We start from the raw sequence: 17,970 nt of genomic DNA on the forward strand, positions 1-17,970 counted from the left end.
TTGGTTTTTTTTTTTTTTTCTGGATCTGAAGCCAAAAATCCCTTTTCTTTCTTTTTTTTTTTTTTTTTTTTTTTTTTTAAATTTTTTATTTTACTGCCATTCTGGCACGGGGGCGGGGGGGGGGGGGTCCCCACATCTCTCCGTGGCCTTGCGGGCATTCCCCCCCCCCTACGCCCTTGCCCGCGCGCACTCCCCATCGCTCCACGCACGTACTGTATCGCCCATCCGAGGCACCTCTTACCCTTTGGGTTTTTGGGGTGGTTTTTTTTTTTTTTTAAGCAGCCGAGTTGTGCCTTAGCCGAGGTGGGGACCGCACTGGAGCAGGGCTGGTGGGAGAACCCACCCCACCCCCCCTCCGGGACCCCGCGCGGCATGGATGTAGATGGAATAGGGGAAGTGAAAACCCACCGGAGCTACATCCCGGGACCAGATGGATTTGGAGGATGGGGTGATGGAGCTCGGACCCAGCGGACCCCCTCTTTTGGGGTTGCTGCATCCGTGGGGTTTCACCCCGGTTTTTCTCAGCTGTGGTTAGCTGGGCTCTTCTCCGGTGGCAGGAGCTCAGGAGCCCGTTTCGGGGCAGGATGAGGCCGAGGATGCTCAGTCCAGGACAGGGCTGGTTTGCCAGGAGGGCACTGAGAGAGGCTTTTTGTTTGAGCGAGGGGGATTTTGAGGTCCGGCACGGGCAGCTCCCCTCTCTGCAAGGGTCCATCCAACCGTTAACGGAGATTTCAGCTTTTTGCCTCGATTGGGGAACGCTCACAGCACCCCCCGCCTCGAGCGCAGCCCCGGGGGCAGGCTCAGGTCCCCAGCACGAGCCCCCCCATTCCGGCGGGCTCTGGTGAGACTGCGTTATGTATCTGTGCTTGCAAAGCTTCTGTATTACTGCCTGTATTTCCTTCCAGAATCAATACAGCCGAACCTTTCCCACCCCGTGTGCTGTCGTCATTGCTGTTCAGGGGGGGGGAATAATTTGGGGGAGGGGGGTTGGGGTACCCCAGCTTGGCACTCGCTCTTGGCCCCGGGGAGGGAGGATCTTTTTGAGCCCCACGGCTAGCGCTGGGGCTCAGCACCCTACGATGGAGGGGGGGGGGGAAAGCGGGCGGGGTGACCCCGTGCACCCCAACTCACCGGGGGGTTTTGGGGAGCGGACGTTCCCCTGGATGGGATGGATGGGGCGGGGGGGGGAGGGGGTTACAGCACCCGAGTGACCCCCTGAGCGTAGGTTTGCTCCTACCACGGGGATGGCCCCGGCACCCCACCAAGGGGACCCCCCCTATTCATATCCGCCCCCCCCCCCCGGGGCCGTGCCAGGCACTGGAGCGAGGCGGGAGGAGATGCCGGGGAGAAGGAGAGAGCCGTAAAGCCGGAGCGTAATCGGCTTTACCGGGCACAACGCCGGGGAGCCGCGATGTGAGGGACCGCGGGCGGGCGGCCGGGGCGCAGGCACAACCAGGTAGGTGCCCATCCTGGGGGTATCCCCCCCCCCTTACACCCCCCGAGCGCTCGGGTGCCTGGAGGTGAGGACCAGGAGGTCGCATCCCCCCGGACTTGGGGCCAAGGAGGGCTGAGCCTGGCGAGGGCAACGGGGCGCCGAGGGGTCCCCGGGGCATCTCTGCCACCTTCCAGCTTTGGGCTGGCTTGTGGGGGACCCAGCGAGGTAGCCGTGTCACCTCCTGGGAGGGGGGGGGTGTACGGTGGGGTGGGTGATGGAACACACTGGCTCCAGTGCCACCCCCTCTCCCTGCGCCCCGTTTGCCCCCCTCATCCCTCTGCCAGCTCGGGGACACCAGCGCCACGCCGGGACCCGTACCCCGCCAAGGAGCTGCAGCGTGTCCCCTCTGTGCCACCTCCAGCCCCGGGGGGGGGGAATCCAGCTTGACCCCACGCCCCGCACCTCCGGGGCCCCAAAAGTCATGAGGTTGTGCCCAAAATAGCGGGTCATTGAACGGCGAGGGGAAGCCAACGGCGCTGCTGGGACCTCGTGCTCCTGCCCAGCCACGCCGTGGGGAGAAATTGGGTCAGGAGGCGAGGGGAAATGTCACGGGTGCTCCCCATGTCCCCGTCCCCCCGCCCGCCCCACGGCACCCAGGCGTCCCGGCACAGCGGGGCTGGGTCATGCCGGGCAAGGGCCGAGATGGCGGTGTTGTTCTGTGTCCATTTGCCACCCTCGGTGCCCCACGGCTCGCATGACCTGGAGGGTCCCTGCACAGTCCCACGGGGACCTTGCACAGCCCATGGGGACCTTTGCACTGCCCCATAGGGACCATGTCCAGCCCATTGGGACCTTACACAGCCCATGGGGACCTTGCATAGCCCCATGTAGACCTTGCATGGCCCCATAGGGACCTTGCACAGCCTGGGGGGACCAAGTACAGCCCCATGGGGACAATGTACAGCCCATGGGGACCTTGCACAGCCCATAGGGACCTTGCACAGCCCCATCAGGACCATGTCCAGCCCATTGGGACCTTACACAGCCCATGGGGACCTGGCTTGGTCCGTGGGGACCTTGCACATCCTTATGGGGACATTACGGGGATCTTGCACAGCCCATAGGGACCTCGTACAGCCCCATCCGGACCATGTTCAGCCCATTGGGACCTTACACAGCCCATAGGGACCTCGTACAGCCCCATCCGGACCATGTTCAGCCCATTGGGACCTTACACAGCCCATAGGGACCTCGTACAGCCCCATCGGGACCATGTTCAGCCCATTGGGACCTTACACAGCCCATAGGGACCTCGTACAGCCCATAGGGACCTCATACAGCCCCATCGGGACCATGTTCAGCCCATTGGGACCTTACACAGCCCATGGGGGCCTGGCTTGGTCCGTGGGGACCTTGCACATCCTTATGGGGACAATGCACAGCCCATAGGGACCTCGTATAGCCCATGGGGACCACATGCAGCCCATGTGGCCCTTGCATAGCCCATGAGGACCTCGCACAGCCCATGAGGACCTCTCACAGCCCATGGGGACGTGGCATGGCCCGTGGGGACCTTGTACATCCTTATGGGGACCTAGTGGAGCTCACAGGGTCCTCGCACAGCCCATGGGGACCTCGCACAGCCCCATGGGGACAATGTGCAGCCCATGGGGACCTCACACAGCCCATGTGGCCCTTGCATAGCCCATAGGGACCTTGCACAGCCCATGGGGGCCTGGCTTGGTCCATGGGGACCTTGCACATCCTTATGGGGACATTACGGGGATCTTGCACAGCCCATGGGGACCTCGCACAGCCCCATGGGGACCACATGCAGCCCATGTGGCCCTTGCATAGCCCATGGGGACCTCGCACAGCCCATGAGGACCTCGCACAGCCCATAGGGACCTCGCACAGCCCATGAGGACCTCACACAGCCCATGGGGACGTGGCATGGCCTGTGGGGACCTTGTACATCCTTATGGGGACCTAGTGGAGCTCACAGGGTCCTCGCACAGCCCATGGGGACCTCGCACAGCCCCATGGGGACAATGTGCAGCCCATGGGGACCTTACACAGCCCATGTGGCCCTTGCATAGCCCATAGGAACCTTACACAGCCCATGGGGACCTGGCTTGGTCCGTGGGGACCTTGCACATCCTTATGGGGACATTACGGGGACCTTGCACAGCCCATAGGGACCTCGTACAGTCCATGGGGACCACATGCAGCCCATGTGGCCCTTGCATAGCCCATGGGGACCTCACACAGCCCATGAGGACCTCGCACAGCCCATAGGGACCTCGCACAGCCCATGAGGACCTCGCACAGCCCATGGGGACGTGGCATGGCCTGTGGGGACCTTGTACATCCTTATGGGGACCTAGTGGAGCTCACAGGGTCCTCGCACAGCCCATGGGGACCTCGCACAGCCCCATGTGGCCCTTGCATAGCCCATAGGGACCTTGCACAACCCATGGGGACCTCGCACAGCCCCATCGGGACCATGTCCAGCCCATTGGGACCTTACACAGCCCATGGGGACCTGGCTTGGTCCGTGGGGACCTTGCACATCCTTATGGGGACATTAGAGGGACCTCGCACAGCCCATGGGGACCACATGCAGCCCATGTGGCCCTTGCACAGCCCATGGGGACGTGGCATGGCCTGTGGGGACCTTGTACATCCTTATGGGGACCTAGTGGAGCTCACAGGGTCCTCGCACAGCCCACGGAGACCTTGAACAGCCCCATAGGGACCTTGCACAGCCCCATGGGGACAATGTGCAGCCAATGGGGACCTCACACAGCCCTTGGGGACTTTGCTCAGCCCATGGGGACCATGTGGCCCTTGCATAGCCCATGGGGACCTCACACAGCCCATGAGGACCTCGCACAGCCCGTGGGGACCTCGGGGTCTCTGCGGAGGCACCCTGGGGTGGAGCAGCAGGGTTTGGGCACAGCAGACAAAGACGGGGCGGGTGATACATGCTGGGGGCCATCGGGCTTTTTTGGGGGAAAATCCTGCACAAGGGATGCTCAGAGCAATCCCTGGGATGGGGTAGAGCCAGGACTGACCCCGATATCTGGCAGCCACCGGGGTTTACCATGCCGGGGCATGGCTGAATGGGTGCTGGGGGCCCCGCGAGCCCCACGCCGGCCCCCTCCAGGCCCCTGCGTGCCCGGTGGGATTAAGGTCAGGCTGCCCCGCTAATCCCAAGGGTGGTTTAAGATGTGAGCTCGTGCCCGCTGCCACCCCCCAAGGTTGCACCCCAAGGTGCTGCGCATCGCAGGATGCCCGCAGGGCACCTTCGGGGAGACCAGGCAGGGGGCCGGGGGGGGGGCGGGGGCTGCGACTCGTCCCTTGGGGTGGGAGGGGGCCGGGGCACCCCTGTGTCCCCGCAGCTAAGCCCCCGGTGCCGGCGAGCCGGCAGGCACGAAGCACAAGCTCCTTACGACTCCCAGGCAAAAGCTCCGGAGCCCCGTGGGAATTGGGGGAGCAGAAAGCGGGGAGCAGCTCCAGGCTGGGGGGGAGGGAGCACTGGAGTCGGGTCCCCAGCCCTGGGCAGGGCGGGTACCCCCAGCGTGGGGCGGAAGGGCCCATTCCCGGGTCACTGCTTTTGGGGGAGTTGGTAGAAGCACCCCAGTTTGTGCAAAGCAGCAGGGCCGGCACCGATCCTGGGTGCCTCCCGCGCGGTTGTGCCATTGCGGGTTGGGGACAAAGTGACTCGCCCGAGGTCGTGCAGGGAAGGCGGTTGCATAGGGAGGAAGCGGCGATGGCGGCAGATCCTGTTTTGGGTTTCGGGGTACCCCACTGCCACATGGCGGGGAAGGGGAAGGAGGGCGGGTCGCAAAGGAGAAGTGGCATCTGCCGGCGCCAGTCGGGCGCGGTTTCGCCCCACGGGAATCGTCGAGGGGGGGGGAAGTGCCGTCGATCATAATTGGGTGCTGCGGGTGCTGAGCGGTGTGGGGATACTTGTGGCCCCACTCGGGACCAGATCCTGGCAGCGGCCGGTCACACCACAGCCGGGCCCCGAACCCCCTCCCTGCCCACCCCCACCCCCCCCACCCCCAAAGCCAGGGAGCGCGGGCAGCCAGAGCCAGCACAGCTCATCGGGGACCAGTGAGTGGCAACGGGGGGCTGAGACAGGGATGGGGGTGCAGGGATGCGGTGTAGGGATGGGGGTGCAGGGATGCAGGGCAGATTCAGGGATGCAGGGATACAGTGTGGATTCGGGGGTGCAGAGGTGGGGGTGCAGGGGTGCAGTGTGGATTTGGGGGTGCAGGGATGGGGGTGCAGGGATGCAGTGTGGATTTGAGGGTGCAGGGGTGGGGGTCCAGGGATGCAGTGTGGATTTAGGGGTGCAGGGATGGGGGCGTAGGGATGGGGTGCAGATTCAGGGATACAGTGTGGATTTGGGGGTGCAGGGATGGGGGTGTAGGAATGCGGGGCAGATTCAGGGGTGCAGTGTGGGTATGGGGGTGCAGGGATGGGTGTTTAGGGATGCGGGGCAGATTCAGGGATGCAGTGTGGATTTAGGGGTGCAGAGGTGGGGGTGCAGGGATGGGGGTGTAGGGATGCGGGGCAGATTCAGGGATGCAGTGTGGATTTAGAGGTGCAGAGGTGGGGGTGCAGGGATGGGGGTGTAGGGATGCGGGGCAGATTCAGGGATGCAGTGTGGGTATGGGGGTGCAGGGATGGGTGTTTAGGGATGCGGGGCAGATTCAGGGATGCAGTGTGGATTTAGGGGTGCAGAGGTGGGGGTGCAGGGATGGGGGTGTAGGGATGCGGGGCAGATTCAGGGATGCAGTGTGGGTATGGGGGTGCAGGGATGGGTGTTTAGGGATGCGGGGCAGATTCAGGGATGCAGTGTGGATTTAGGGGTGCAGAGGTGGGGGTGCAGGGATGGGGGTGTAGGGATGCGGGGCAGATTCAGGGATGCAGTGTGGATTTAGGGGTGCAGAGGTGGGGGTGCAGGGATGTGGAGTGGGTATGGGGGTGCAGGGATGGGGGTTTAAGGATGCGGGGCAGATTCAGGGATGCAGTGTGGATTGGGGGGTGCAGAGATGGGAGTGCAGGGATGGGGTGCAGCAATGCGGTGTGGGTATGGGGGTGCAGGGATGGGGATGCCGGGATGCAGTGTGGGTATCGGGGTGCAGGGATGCAGTGCTGATTCAGGGATGCAGGGATGTGGTGTGGATTCAGGAGTGCAGAGATAGGGATGCAGGGATGGGGGTGCAGGGATGGGGTGCAGAGATGGGGGTGCAGGGATGTAGTGTGGATATTGGGGTGCAGGGATAGGGGTGCAGGGATGGGGGTGCAGGGATGTGGTGTCAATATGGGGGTGCAGAGTTGGGGTGCAGAGATGGAGGTGCAGGGATGGTGTGCAGGGTGCGGTGTGGATATGGGGTGCAGGGATGGGGTGCAGGGATGTGGTGTGGATATGGGGGTGTAGGGATGGGGGTGCAGGGATGGGGATGTGGATATGGGGGTGCAGAGCTGGGGTGCAGGGATGGGGTGCATGGATGCAGTGTGGATATGGGAGTGCAGGGATGGGGGTGCAGGGATGGGGGTGTGGCTATGGGGGTGCAGGGATGGGGTGCAGGGATGCAGCACAGATCCAGGGATGGAGAGACAGGGGTGCAGGGACATGGTGCAAACAGGGGGGAGCAAAGATGGGGTGAAGGGACACGATGTGATTATGGGGACACAGGAACGTGTCAAGAGAGGTGTTGGACAGGACACATGTGGGTGCACAGGGGGGTGTGTGCCTGGGTGTGTGCCTGTCCACATCTGCGGGGGGGGGGTTGGGGGGGGGGGGGTGCATGTTCATGCGTGGGAGATGCCTGTGCGTGTCGGTGTGCGCCCACCCGTGCCGAGGCAGCAGCCGTGGGTCCATCTGTCGAGCTTGTCTGTGTGTCGGTGTGTGGCTGCGGGGGGGTGACGGGGGGGGGGGGGGGGGGGGGAGTGAGGCCAGCCGGAGCCGGCCGAGGTAAGCCGTAGCCATGGCGACCGGAGCAGGATCCGGTGGCCCCGCAGGGATGCTGCTCCCGCCGGGCCTCCCCGGTCGCCCGGGCGCGGGGGCTGCCACAGGTCGGTACCTCCGTACCGGGACGGGAACGGGGCTGGGGACGGGCTTGGGGGGCGCCTCCTCGGCGGCGGGAGGCAGAACCGGGCTTGGGGGCAGTCGCCATAGTGGGGGACGGGCTTTGGGGACACCCCCCCAGCCAGCTCTGACGCTGCCAGGCGGTGACAAAGGGGCTGAGGTCCCAACCCCAGGGAGAGCATCCCTGCAGCCCCCCACCGTGCATCCTCGCCTTTGCACCCCCTCCCACGTCCCCCCCTTCTTCCTCCCAGATCTCCTTTGCATCCCTCCAAACCTCCTCTACCCCCCCCCCCCCAATTCCCTCCTGCGCATCCTCCTGTCTCTTTCCCGCGCTGCCCCACATCTCTCCCCACCCTTCGCATCCTGCCCTTTGCGTCCCCCAACTCTTGAACCCCTCCTGCACCCCCCACATTCCTCCCCTGCATCCTCCCGCATCCTTCCCGCATCCCCCACGCTCTTCCTTTGCTTTCCATCTCCATCCCCTCCTGCTCCAGGTCCGGGGGGGGCGGGGAGGGAGGATCGAAGAATCTTCCCCCAGTCTGAGCCAGGCTGCCCCAGCCTGGGTGTTGGAAGCATCCCCGCACCCCGCCATGCCACAGGGATGCTCCTCGGGGCGGGGAGGAGATGGAATTGTTAGGGGGTTGGGGGTCAAGCGGCAGAGAAAGAAGGACCAGACTCTTCCCTGCTGCAGGGGGATCCCAGTTTCCAGCCGCTTGGGAAACTGAGGCACGGGGAAAGCCTCGGCAGCCAGGCGATCAGTGCCGGTGTGGCCACCAGCTTCACGCCTGCCCTGCCGCCATCGTGTCTCACCTTGCTGAGCGCATGGGCTGGGGCTGGCTCTGTCCCAGGGCAGGCTCAACCGCTCTTCGCAAGGAGGATGTGTGTTTATGGGCAGCATAATATTCCCCCGGCTTGGAGGGAACCTGGAGAGTGAGTGGGACAGGGGACCAAATCCCACAGAGCCGCAGCTGTGGTGAACCCGAAAGCACCAGGGAAAAGCAAACCACCCCAATGCCGAGAGGCCCTTGGTGACACGCGCTTCCACGTGCCAAATCCAACTCAGGGAGGCTGCAATGCCCCCCTCCCCCCCCCTCCCCCGCGTGTCCCCAAACCGCTTTGGCCAGAGGACCCAGAAAGGAGGAGGGACCAGGGCTGTGATGGAGCTTCAGCTCTCCATCCCGCTGGAGCAACCTTGAGGCCGCTCTCACTTCACACCCCACCTCAGAGCTGGCTCACGTCGGGGGGAACGCTCTCCGGGGGCTTTCCCCGGCCCCCTGAACCTTCAGCCTCACCGAGGAGCCTCCGCTCCCTTTCCCAGCCCTCCTCCCCCTCCGCCGGCCCCGGTGGCTCCGGCCCAGGGCAGAACAATGCGGCCGGTCCAAGCCTCCGTGCGGCCCCATTTCTCAGCCAACCCTTCGCCAAGTGGGAAATCCGGGGCAGAGTAACCTAGTTTCTGTGCTTACAAGGAGCTTTCTGTCCTGGCCAAGCAAGGTGGCGGGGACAGAGCTGCCCTCCCGGGGCTTGGTGTCCCAGCGGGCGGATGGTGGCACCGGGGGAGGCAGGTAAGGAAGCCCCGGCGGGGCAGGATGCTCCTCAGCCTTGTCTGGAGCGGGATATTGGGGTACCTCAGATGGGGTTATGGTCTTGGGGTGAACCCCAAGGCTTCGGCTTCGGTGGGTTTCTCGCCCACAGCCATCCCAGAGCAGCCTGCGGTGGAGCCTGCAGGGAGCCTGGCTGCCGCCACAGCTACGGGCTGTTTGTGGGGGCGATGCTCGGTCCCGTGGGGCTGTTTGTGGGGGTGATGCTCAGCCCCATGGGGCTGTTTGTGGGGGCAATGTATGGTCCCACGGAGTTATTTGTGGGGGCAATGCTCAGCCCCAGGAGCTGTTTGTGGGGGTGATGCTCAGCCCCACGGGGCTGTTTGTGGGGGCGATGCTCGGTCCCGTGGGGCTGTTTGTGGGGGTGATGCTCAGCCCCATGGTGTTGGTTGTGGGGGGCAATGCTCAGCCCCACAGGGTTGTTTTTAGGGGCTGATGCTCAGCACCATGGGGTTGTTTGTGGGGGCGGTGCTCAGCCCCATGGGGTTGGTTGTAGGGGCTGATGCTCAGCCCCGTGGGGTTGGTTGGGGGGGGGCGATGCTCAGCCCCATGGGACTGTTTGTGGGGGCTGATGCTCAGCCCCGGGGGCTGTTTGTGGAGGGCGATGCTCAGACCCACTGTCAGTCCTCACAGCCAGCAGGAGAAACGACGTTTCTTTGCTCTCACCCTAAAGAATTCCCCAAAGCCAGGAAAGGAACCCAGGCATCTGGGCACCCCGTTTGCCACCCCATGCCCCCCTGGGCACCCCAGATGGAGGAGCAGAGCACCCCGGCTCCCATCCCGGCTCCCTCCGCCAGGCTTCGCTGCCCTCCCGGCAGGGATGCGAAGCAGGCGAGGCGGGAGCAGGCGCCCGCTGTCCCAACCTGCTGAGGCTCGTCCTCTTCCAAGCAGGACTTTCTGGTTCCCGCCGTCCCCGGCGGGGCCACGCTGGATTGGGCTGGGCCACAGCGAGCCCCGCCACGAGCCGGGCTGGGAGCCTGGCAAGCGCGGCTGGACCTTGGCCGGGCGTTGGGCATGGGCCCGCGAGGGTCTTCTGGCCACAGCCCCCTGGGGCCAAGCGCCCGCCGGCTGCCGATGCTCCAGCGGCGGAGGTGAGCCAGCTCTGTCCTCGCCCGCCGGAGAGGTAATGCCACTCGCTGGGGACACGGTGGCCGCCTGCAAGGGGTCCCGGGGACCACCCGCTTCTCGAGACATTGCTCTTTCCCCACTGAGCTGCGAAAAGAGCTGCGAGAGTGGGGGCGTCCCCTCCCCTTGCCCTAATTTTGTGGACCCTCCGGCCACCAGCGGAGCTGCAGGGAGGAATCCCTGATGGGGACGGGCTCTGCGGGGGGCAATGACAGGAGCATCTGGACACCCCTGTGCTGGAGAGGGGGGGGTCCCGATGGAGGTAGCCCCGCAGGCCATTGGGATGTCTCCACCTGTGCCGCGGCGGCAGTGGGAAGCTCTCAGCCATATTTGGGGGCCACGTGTAGCTTAAGGCACCAGACAGCCACCAACCCCCCCCCACCCCCCTCCTCCCGCGCCGGGTGCTGGCTTCCCCACTCTCGTTTCCGCCGGGTGACACGCAGCCCCGGCAGCACCTTGCCCTAACCCTCGCCCTTCCCGCAGGGATGGTGCCGGGTCCCTCGAGGGGTGCATCCCTGCCGCCCCCCGCCATGCCCACGGCTGCCCTCCGCCTGCTCTGCGGTGTGGTGATGCCGGCTGCCATGCTTTGCGCCGAGCCCCTGCCCCGCGTCGCCTTCCCCAGCGGTGAGTACGGCGGCACCGAGAGGGTAATAGGGCCGGGGAAGGAACGGGGACAAACTGGCTGGGGAGGGGGACAACGCGGGCTTGGGAGAGCATCCACCCCCAGGGCTGAGCATCCAGCACCAGGGCTGCTCTCCATCACAGCCTCCCCGTCTCGTTACCCCTCTCGTTAGCCCCGCGCCGGGGATGGGGCAGTGGGACGACAGGTACGGGGTTGGGGACGGGTGTCGGTGGCAGCAGGGCGATGCAAAGGGCGGCAGGGCCGCAGCGGGGGTAGATGTGATGAGGTCGGTTGGCACCCAAACGCCTTTGGGAGCGGGAGCCGGGCGCACCCCGGGGTGCCACCTCTGGCAGAGCCATTTTGGCACCCACTGGGCACCCCGGGGATCTGCTCGGGGCCACCCCGGGTGGAGGGAAAAGCCACCTCCTCGGCGGGACGGGGCACCGTGTCCTGCCCCGGCATCCAGCCAAACGGCGGGTGGCAAAACAAGGGGGTTGGTGGTGCTGTGGGATGGCGGCGCCCGGGCGGGCGGGAGAGGTCTGTGCCCCCATGGCAGGGCCGTGCCCCCCCCTTCCCTCCCCCCCCCGGCCCCTGCCCGCGCTTCCACTTCCCCTTCCCCATACAGCCTTTCTGAGAATTGCAAAATCTCCCTTTTCTTTTTCCCTATTCCGGTGGCTGGCAGGGGGCAAACAAGTGCTTGAGGGCACCGTGGGGGCTTGTAACCCCCCCCCCTCCCCCCCCCCCCCCCCGGGTTGGCACCTTGGGGTGCTGCATCCCCGAAACGCCCCAAAGCATCGCGGGCAGAGCTTGCAGCCCAACAGGGGACAACGCACCCCGTCTCTTACAACACAGCAAAGCGGTGTCCGAGGGCGAGGACAGCAGTTTGGGGATGTCCAGCTCTTGCAGCAGGACCCAGAGGGGATGGGGAGGGAGGTGGGGACCTGGAGGGGGAAGTGGGAATGGCGTTGGGGGGGCTGCGGGGGAAGCAACGCACCCCATTTCCTACGTGAGAGGTGACACGAACCGCAATGGCAGCTGCTGTCGCATCCGCCCGGGGTTGATGGTGGTGCTGCGACGTGTGTGTGTGTGTGTGTGTGTGTGCGTCCCTTGGGCCCCATCACCCCCTTTTTCTCCTGCCAGGGGACCCCCGACGGACCCTGACCCACTTCAGCCAGGACAACGTGTCCCACTATGACATCTTCCTCCTGCACGAGAGCGAGGAGGAGCTGTACGTGGGGGCGCGGGACCGGGTGCTGGCCCTCACCGTCGGCACGCCGGGCAGCATCCGTGCCAAAGCCTCGGTGAGCAGCAGCGGCTTTTGGGGAAGGTCTGGGCGGGGGGGGAGGGGAGGGGAGGGATGGCCTCCGCTGTGCCTCAGTTTCCCCACTCGGACTGGGCGGTGGTGGCCTGGCTCAGCAGCTGTGGACCATCTCCCTTCCCTCCGCAGATAACGTGGGGACCCACGGCCGAGAAAACCTCCGAGTGTGCTTTTAAGAAGAAGAGTCAGGAGGTGAGATGGCATCATGGGGTGTAGGGAGGTCCCCCACAGAGGTGTAGGGATGCTCAGCCCCCACCTCTGCTCTTTCTCCCCCTTCCCCGTAGACCGAGTGCTTCAACTTCATCCGCGTCCTTGTGGCCCTCAACCAAACCCACCTCTACGTCTGTGGGACCTACGCCTTCAGCCCCGCCTGCACCTACATCGTGAGTGTGTCCCCCACCAAGGATGGGGACGAGGAGCCGGGGGGGGCTCCAAAAATAGAATCAATCATAGAAGGGTTTGGGTTGGAAGGGACCTTGAAGACCATCCAGTGCCACCCCCTGCCCTGCGCAGGGCCACCTCCCCCCAGCCCAGGTTGCTCCCAGCCCCACTTTTTTTTTTTCCCCACTTGCTGAGCGCCGCAGCCTCCCCACAGGCCAGAGGGAGTCCACAGCCTCATCTTACAGATTTTGGGGTTTGTTTTAATGCTGTCGGCTGATTTTTCTCCCTTTTCCCGCAGCACCTGGAGAACTTCACGCTGGTGTCCAGCAGCAGAGGACAACCTTTCCTGGATGGGAAGGGCCAGTGCCCCTTCGACCCCCAGCACACCTACACGGCCCTGCTGGTGGGTGAGTATGGGACCAGTGGCCCCCATGGGTGGGCACCCATCCCTGGGGATGGAGCGGAGGGTGGCGGTGGGGGGGATCCTTGCTGTGGCTCACCCCTGCCCCGTCCCCGAGCAGACGGCGAGCTCTACGCCGGCACCATGAACAACTTCCAGGGCAACGAGCCCATCATCTCCCGCTCGCTGGGTAGCCGGACCCTGCTCAAGACGGATGCCTTCCTCCGCTGGCTTTCGGGTGAGCAGGGAGATTGTTTGGGAGGACCCCCCCTCACCTTCCCCGTGCCGGGGGGTGCCCGCAGCCCCCACCTTGCTCCAGCTCCTCACCCGTCTGCCCTGGCTGTGCCCCACAGCCGACGCCGCCTTCGTGGCCTCCTTCAGCATCCCTGGAGATGACAAGGTCTACTTCTTCTTCGAGGAGACGGCCGACGAGTTTGATTTCTTCGAGCGGCTCCTGGTGCCGCGGGTGGCCCGTGTCTGCAAGGTGGGGGCAGGGACGACGACGGAGGACGATGACGGGGGGACGATGGGGATACCCAGCTCCTGTCGCCCCGGGGCTGAGCATCCTCCCGGCTCCCACAGAGCGATGTCGGGGGGGACAAGGTGCTGCAGAAGAAGTGGACAACATTCCTGAAGGCCCAACTGGTGTGCTCCCAACCCGGCCGCTTCCCCTTCAACGTCATCCATCACGCCTTCGCCCTGCCGCGCCACGACGGCGGGGCCGACTTCTACGCCGTCTTCACCTCGCAGTGGTGAGTCGCAGCACCCAGGGGTGCTGCGGGTGCGCTGGGGACCCACGTCCTCCCCATGCCCACCCACCTTGCTGTCCCCGCAGGCAGGCGGGCAGGGCGGGCAGCGCGGCCGTCTGCGCATACAGTCTGGAGGCTCTGGAGGAGGTCTTCAAGGGCAAGTACAAGGAGCTGAACAAGGAGAGCTCCCGCTGGACGGTCTACGGTGGCGCCGACATGAGTCCCCGGCCCGGTAGCGTGAGTGCTGCCCACCCCCGGGGGACAAGATCCTCCCAGGGGACGATGCTAAGGAGGGTTTTTTTCTGTCCCAGTTCGCCCTGTGCGCTCGCACCGGGGTGAAATGGTGATGGTGTTGCAAGCAGGATGGGAAAAGGGGTGGTGGTCCTTTTGCACCTAACTGATGCTGCCGTGGGGCAGCCTGGTGGCGTGTCCCCCCCACTCCCCATGCCTCAGTTTCCCCACGCCAGTACTGACTCCTCTCTCCCTGCAGTGCTACATGGGTCCCTCCTCTGACAAAGCCCTCACCTTCATGAAGGACCATTTCCTTATGGACGGGAAGGTGTTACCCATCCAGGGGCGGCCACTGCTGGTGAAGACAGACGTCACGTACACGCGCATCGTGGTGGATGAGACTCGTGGCATCTCAGGAGCCACCTACCGTGTCCTGTTCCTGGCCACGGGTGGGTTTCCATGGGGGTACGCGCAGGGCGCTTGGTCACCCTTCCTACCCTTCCCTTGGTGCCCCAAAACACCAGTGATGTCACCTGTGCCCCTGCAGTGGAGGGTTTCCTGCACAAAGCGGTGGAGCTGCCCAAGGGTCCCCATATTGTGGAAAGCATCCAGCTCTTCAGGGTGCCGGAGCCGGTGAAGAACCTACTGCTGGCCCCGGGGAAGGTAAGGCAATGGGAGGACCCAACAGCCCACCCCAAGCCTGGCACAGGAGGGTCAGGGGGAAGGCTCAGCCCTGCGTCTCCCTCTCCATCCCCAGGGCATCCTCTACGTGGGCTACTCCGGTGGTGTCCTCCAAGTCCCGTTGGCCAACTGCAGCCTGCACCAGAGCTGTGCCGAGTGCGTGCTGGCACGGGACCCGTACTGCGCCTGGCACAGCCTCGAGGGATCCTGCCAGCCAATCCGTGCCGCTGCCGCCAAGGACATGTGAGCCGGGGAGGGAGCGGGATGAGGATGGGAAGGGGGATGCGGAGAGGACCGGGATGCTGATGCCGCTCTGCCGGCTGCAGGAGCATGTGGCTGCAGGACGTCGAGGCAGGGAGCCCAGCCACCACGTGCCACCGCGGGAGGAGTGCAGCCATGCCCCGAGCCCGGGGACCACAGGAAGATCCCGTCGCAAAGAGTTGAGTATGGGGGGAGCCACGGCGGGACGGGGTGGGGGTGCAGCAGGATGGGGTGTGGGAGGGTGGGACGGGGCACACGGGGGGCACTGCATCACCCTGCTCTCCCCCTCCGCACCCTGCAGTTCTCAGCCCCCAGCTTAACGCCGTGGTCCACTTGTCGTGCCCCCGCCGTTCCGCCCTGGCCACCTACAGCTGGCAGCAGCCTGGTGACCCGGGGGGCCGGGTGGACACAGCGCTGCTGCCTGACCACACGCTGGTGGTCATCATGCACCAGGAGACTGCTGGCACCTACAAGTGCCAGGCCACCGAGAATGACTACACCTGGACCGTGGCTCACTACCAGCTACGGGACCCCAGTGGGGCGGCCCCCCAGCCGGACGGGCTGGCGGAGGAGGGGTTGGCCCGGGAGTCCTCAGGCCCCGGCACCCCCCAGTCTTACTGGCCCCAGTTTGTCACCGTCACCGTGCTGCTGGCCGTGACGTTGGCGGCTGCCGCCTGCCTGGCCCTTCTCGCCTACCACGACCAGCTCAAAGCCAGGAGCAAGGTACGGGGGTGCAGCGCGCCCCACAGCCCCCCATCCCAGCGCCGGGAGAAGGTACCCCTCAACGGGGGGACCGGAGAGCCCCCAGCACCCGGAGTGCCCACCACGGAGGAGGAGGAGGAGGAAGACTCCCGCGCTTGCTGCCTCCAGCTTGATGGGGACATCGATGCTGATAACAACAGGGTCTGTGTCCCGGCAGGGGACACGGCATGATTCCACCACCGGGTCGGGGAGACCGTGGAGAAGCAGTGGGGTGTGAGGGGGATATGAATGTGAAGGTTTTTTTTCCTTTTTTTTTTTTTTTTTTTTTAATTTAATACACACGTTTTAACATAAGGTAATATTACGGGGTAGTGGCGAGGGGTGGCGGGGTGGGATGAGGCCCTGGGAGCAAGGCGGTGCGATGGGCAAGGGAAGGACATGGGGACAAGTAGGCAGAGAGGAGGGACGTGGCCATGGGGCAAAGACATGGGGACGAGGGCAGGACATGGCTGTGGGGCAAAGACGTGGGGTGGGGATGGGCAGAGCTGGCAGATGCTGACCCTGGTGTCACCCCAGGAAAAAAGCCCTGGGATCCTTAAAAGCTCCAAAATGGGGAAAGTCAAGCCCAGATGGGCTCCATGGGCCGACCCCACGGGTGCCCACCCCGTGCTGCCAGACCCCCCCACCCTGCTCCTCACCTCCCTGGGTCTTGAGTGGGGGGGCGACACCCCATGGCCCAGACCCCAGAACAGCCGTGGTGGTGGACCCCCCCCCACTTCTCCCCAGCTGCCCCCCCCCCCCCCGGCCCCCCCTCGGGGTTGGCCCCTGCTGCTTTTTCGATGACGTTGAGCCTTCTTTTTTTAAGACGAACCAGCTGTAAATTTTCCTGCTCTTTGTACATTTGATTTTTTTTTTTTTTTTTTTATTAAAAAGGAAAAGCTACCACATTGTGCTGCTGGATCCCAGGAGGGCAGCGCCAGGCCCCTCGGCCTCTGGCTTTCGGAGGGGGGGGGGGTGTAACGGGGGTGTGTACATGCGTGTGCAGGATGTGCGTGCGATGTGTGTGTGCGTGCACAGGTCAGAGGAGGCCCCGGAGGTGCTGGGAGGGCTGGAGCCCCTCTGCTGGGAGGACAGGCTGGGAGAGGTGGGGGGGTCAGCCTGGGGAAGAGAAGGCTCCAGGGAGACCTCAGAGCCCCTTCCAGTGCCTAAAGGGGCTCCAGGAGAGCTGGGGGGGGACTCTGGGTCAGGGAGGGGAGCCGTGGGACGAGGGGGAACGGTTTGACACTGAGAGAGGGGAGAGTGAGATGAGATATTGGGAAGAAATTGTTGGCTGTGGGGGCGGTGAGCCCCTGGCGCAGGGTGCCCCGAGAAGCTGTGGCTGACCCATCCCTGGAGGGGTTCAAGGCCGGGTTGGACGGGGCTGGGGGCAACCTGGGCTGGGGGGAGGGGGCCCTGCCCAGGGCAGGGGGTGGCACTGGATGGACTTTAAGGTCCCTTCCCACCCAAACCAGTCTGTGATTCTATATGCTTAAAGAGACCATCTCGACCCAAAGAAACTCTCAGGTGAAGAGCTAAGGTGGGAAAAGGCTGGACGAAGGCGCTTACCCCAGTCTGGCAAATGGAGAAACTGAGGCATGGACCATCATCATGGACAGATGAGCTTCGAGGACGCCACGGCTCGCTGGAGGGTGGTGGGGATCTTTTATGGGGTGGCCTGAGCCCCACAGACTGGGCACGGCTGAGCTGAAAGGCCGGGGGGGGTGGGTGGGGGGTGGTCCAGGCTTTGCACAGAGAAGGACAGAGGTGGAAGCGGAGGCAACTGGGAGGGGAACCTCCCCTCCAGCCCGGGAACTGGGGGGTTAGTTTGGTGCTCTCTGTCTTCGTTGTCAGAGCCAAGGGTGTTCCCGACTGTCCCTGAGTCGTTCCTGGTGGCATCTGACCTCCAGCCCCTGTTGACCAGCGCCCTGCGCTCCTCCTGGCCGAGCTGGGGTGGCTGACACTCGCTGCACCCACAGCTGCACCATCTGCTGTGGAGCCGCTGGCCCTTTAAGAGCCGGAATTCGGCACTGTCCCTTTAAGGCGAGGGCGCAGGGGCGGCCTCCCCGCTGTGCGCATGCGCGCTCCTGTCCCTTCGCCTCTTCCCGGGGCGCAGCGGGCGGCCGTCCTGTTTATTACGGGCGGAAGCGCGCGGGGTCTCTTCCGGAGCGGCGTCAGCCCTTCCTCAAGATGGTGCCGGCGCTCGGACGCTGATTGCTCGGGCGGCGCGCGAGGGCCCCGACGCGCCGCCGCCGCCGTTCGCTTCCGGCCGGCGGCCGCCGTCCAAGTGGGTGGGGGGGAAGCGGCCATGGGGCGGCGGGACCG

At 64.9% G+C, this 17,970-nt stretch overlaps 1 protein-coding gene across 1 annotated transcript; it reads left to right on the forward strand.

The window, feature by feature from the left end:
• The first annotated feature begins 10,706 nt into the window (after positions 1-10,706).
• On the forward strand, positions 10,707-15,897 carry SEMA4A (semaphorin 4A). The gene is made up of 14 exons (XM_082496128.1): positions 10,707-10,888; positions 12,027-12,187; positions 12,334-12,396; positions 12,489-12,587; positions 12,884-12,992; positions 13,107-13,223; positions 13,339-13,469; positions 13,568-13,737; positions 13,821-13,971; positions 14,225-14,414; positions 14,513-14,628; positions 14,723-14,889; positions 14,973-15,085; positions 15,209-15,897. The coding sequence occupies exons 1-14, from the start codon at positions 10,750-10,752 to the stop codon at positions 15,838-15,840; spliced, it is 2,358 nt and encodes a 785-aa protein (XP_082352254.1). The 5' UTR covers positions 10,707-10,749; the 3' UTR covers positions 15,841-15,897.
• Positions 15,898-17,970: the final 2,073 nt, after the last annotated feature.

This window comes from Vanellus vanellus, assembly GCF_965231255.1.
Source record: "Vanellus vanellus genome assembly, chromosome: 27".
NCBI lineage: Eukaryota > Metazoa > Chordata > Aves > Charadriiformes > Charadriidae > Vanellus > Vanellus vanellus.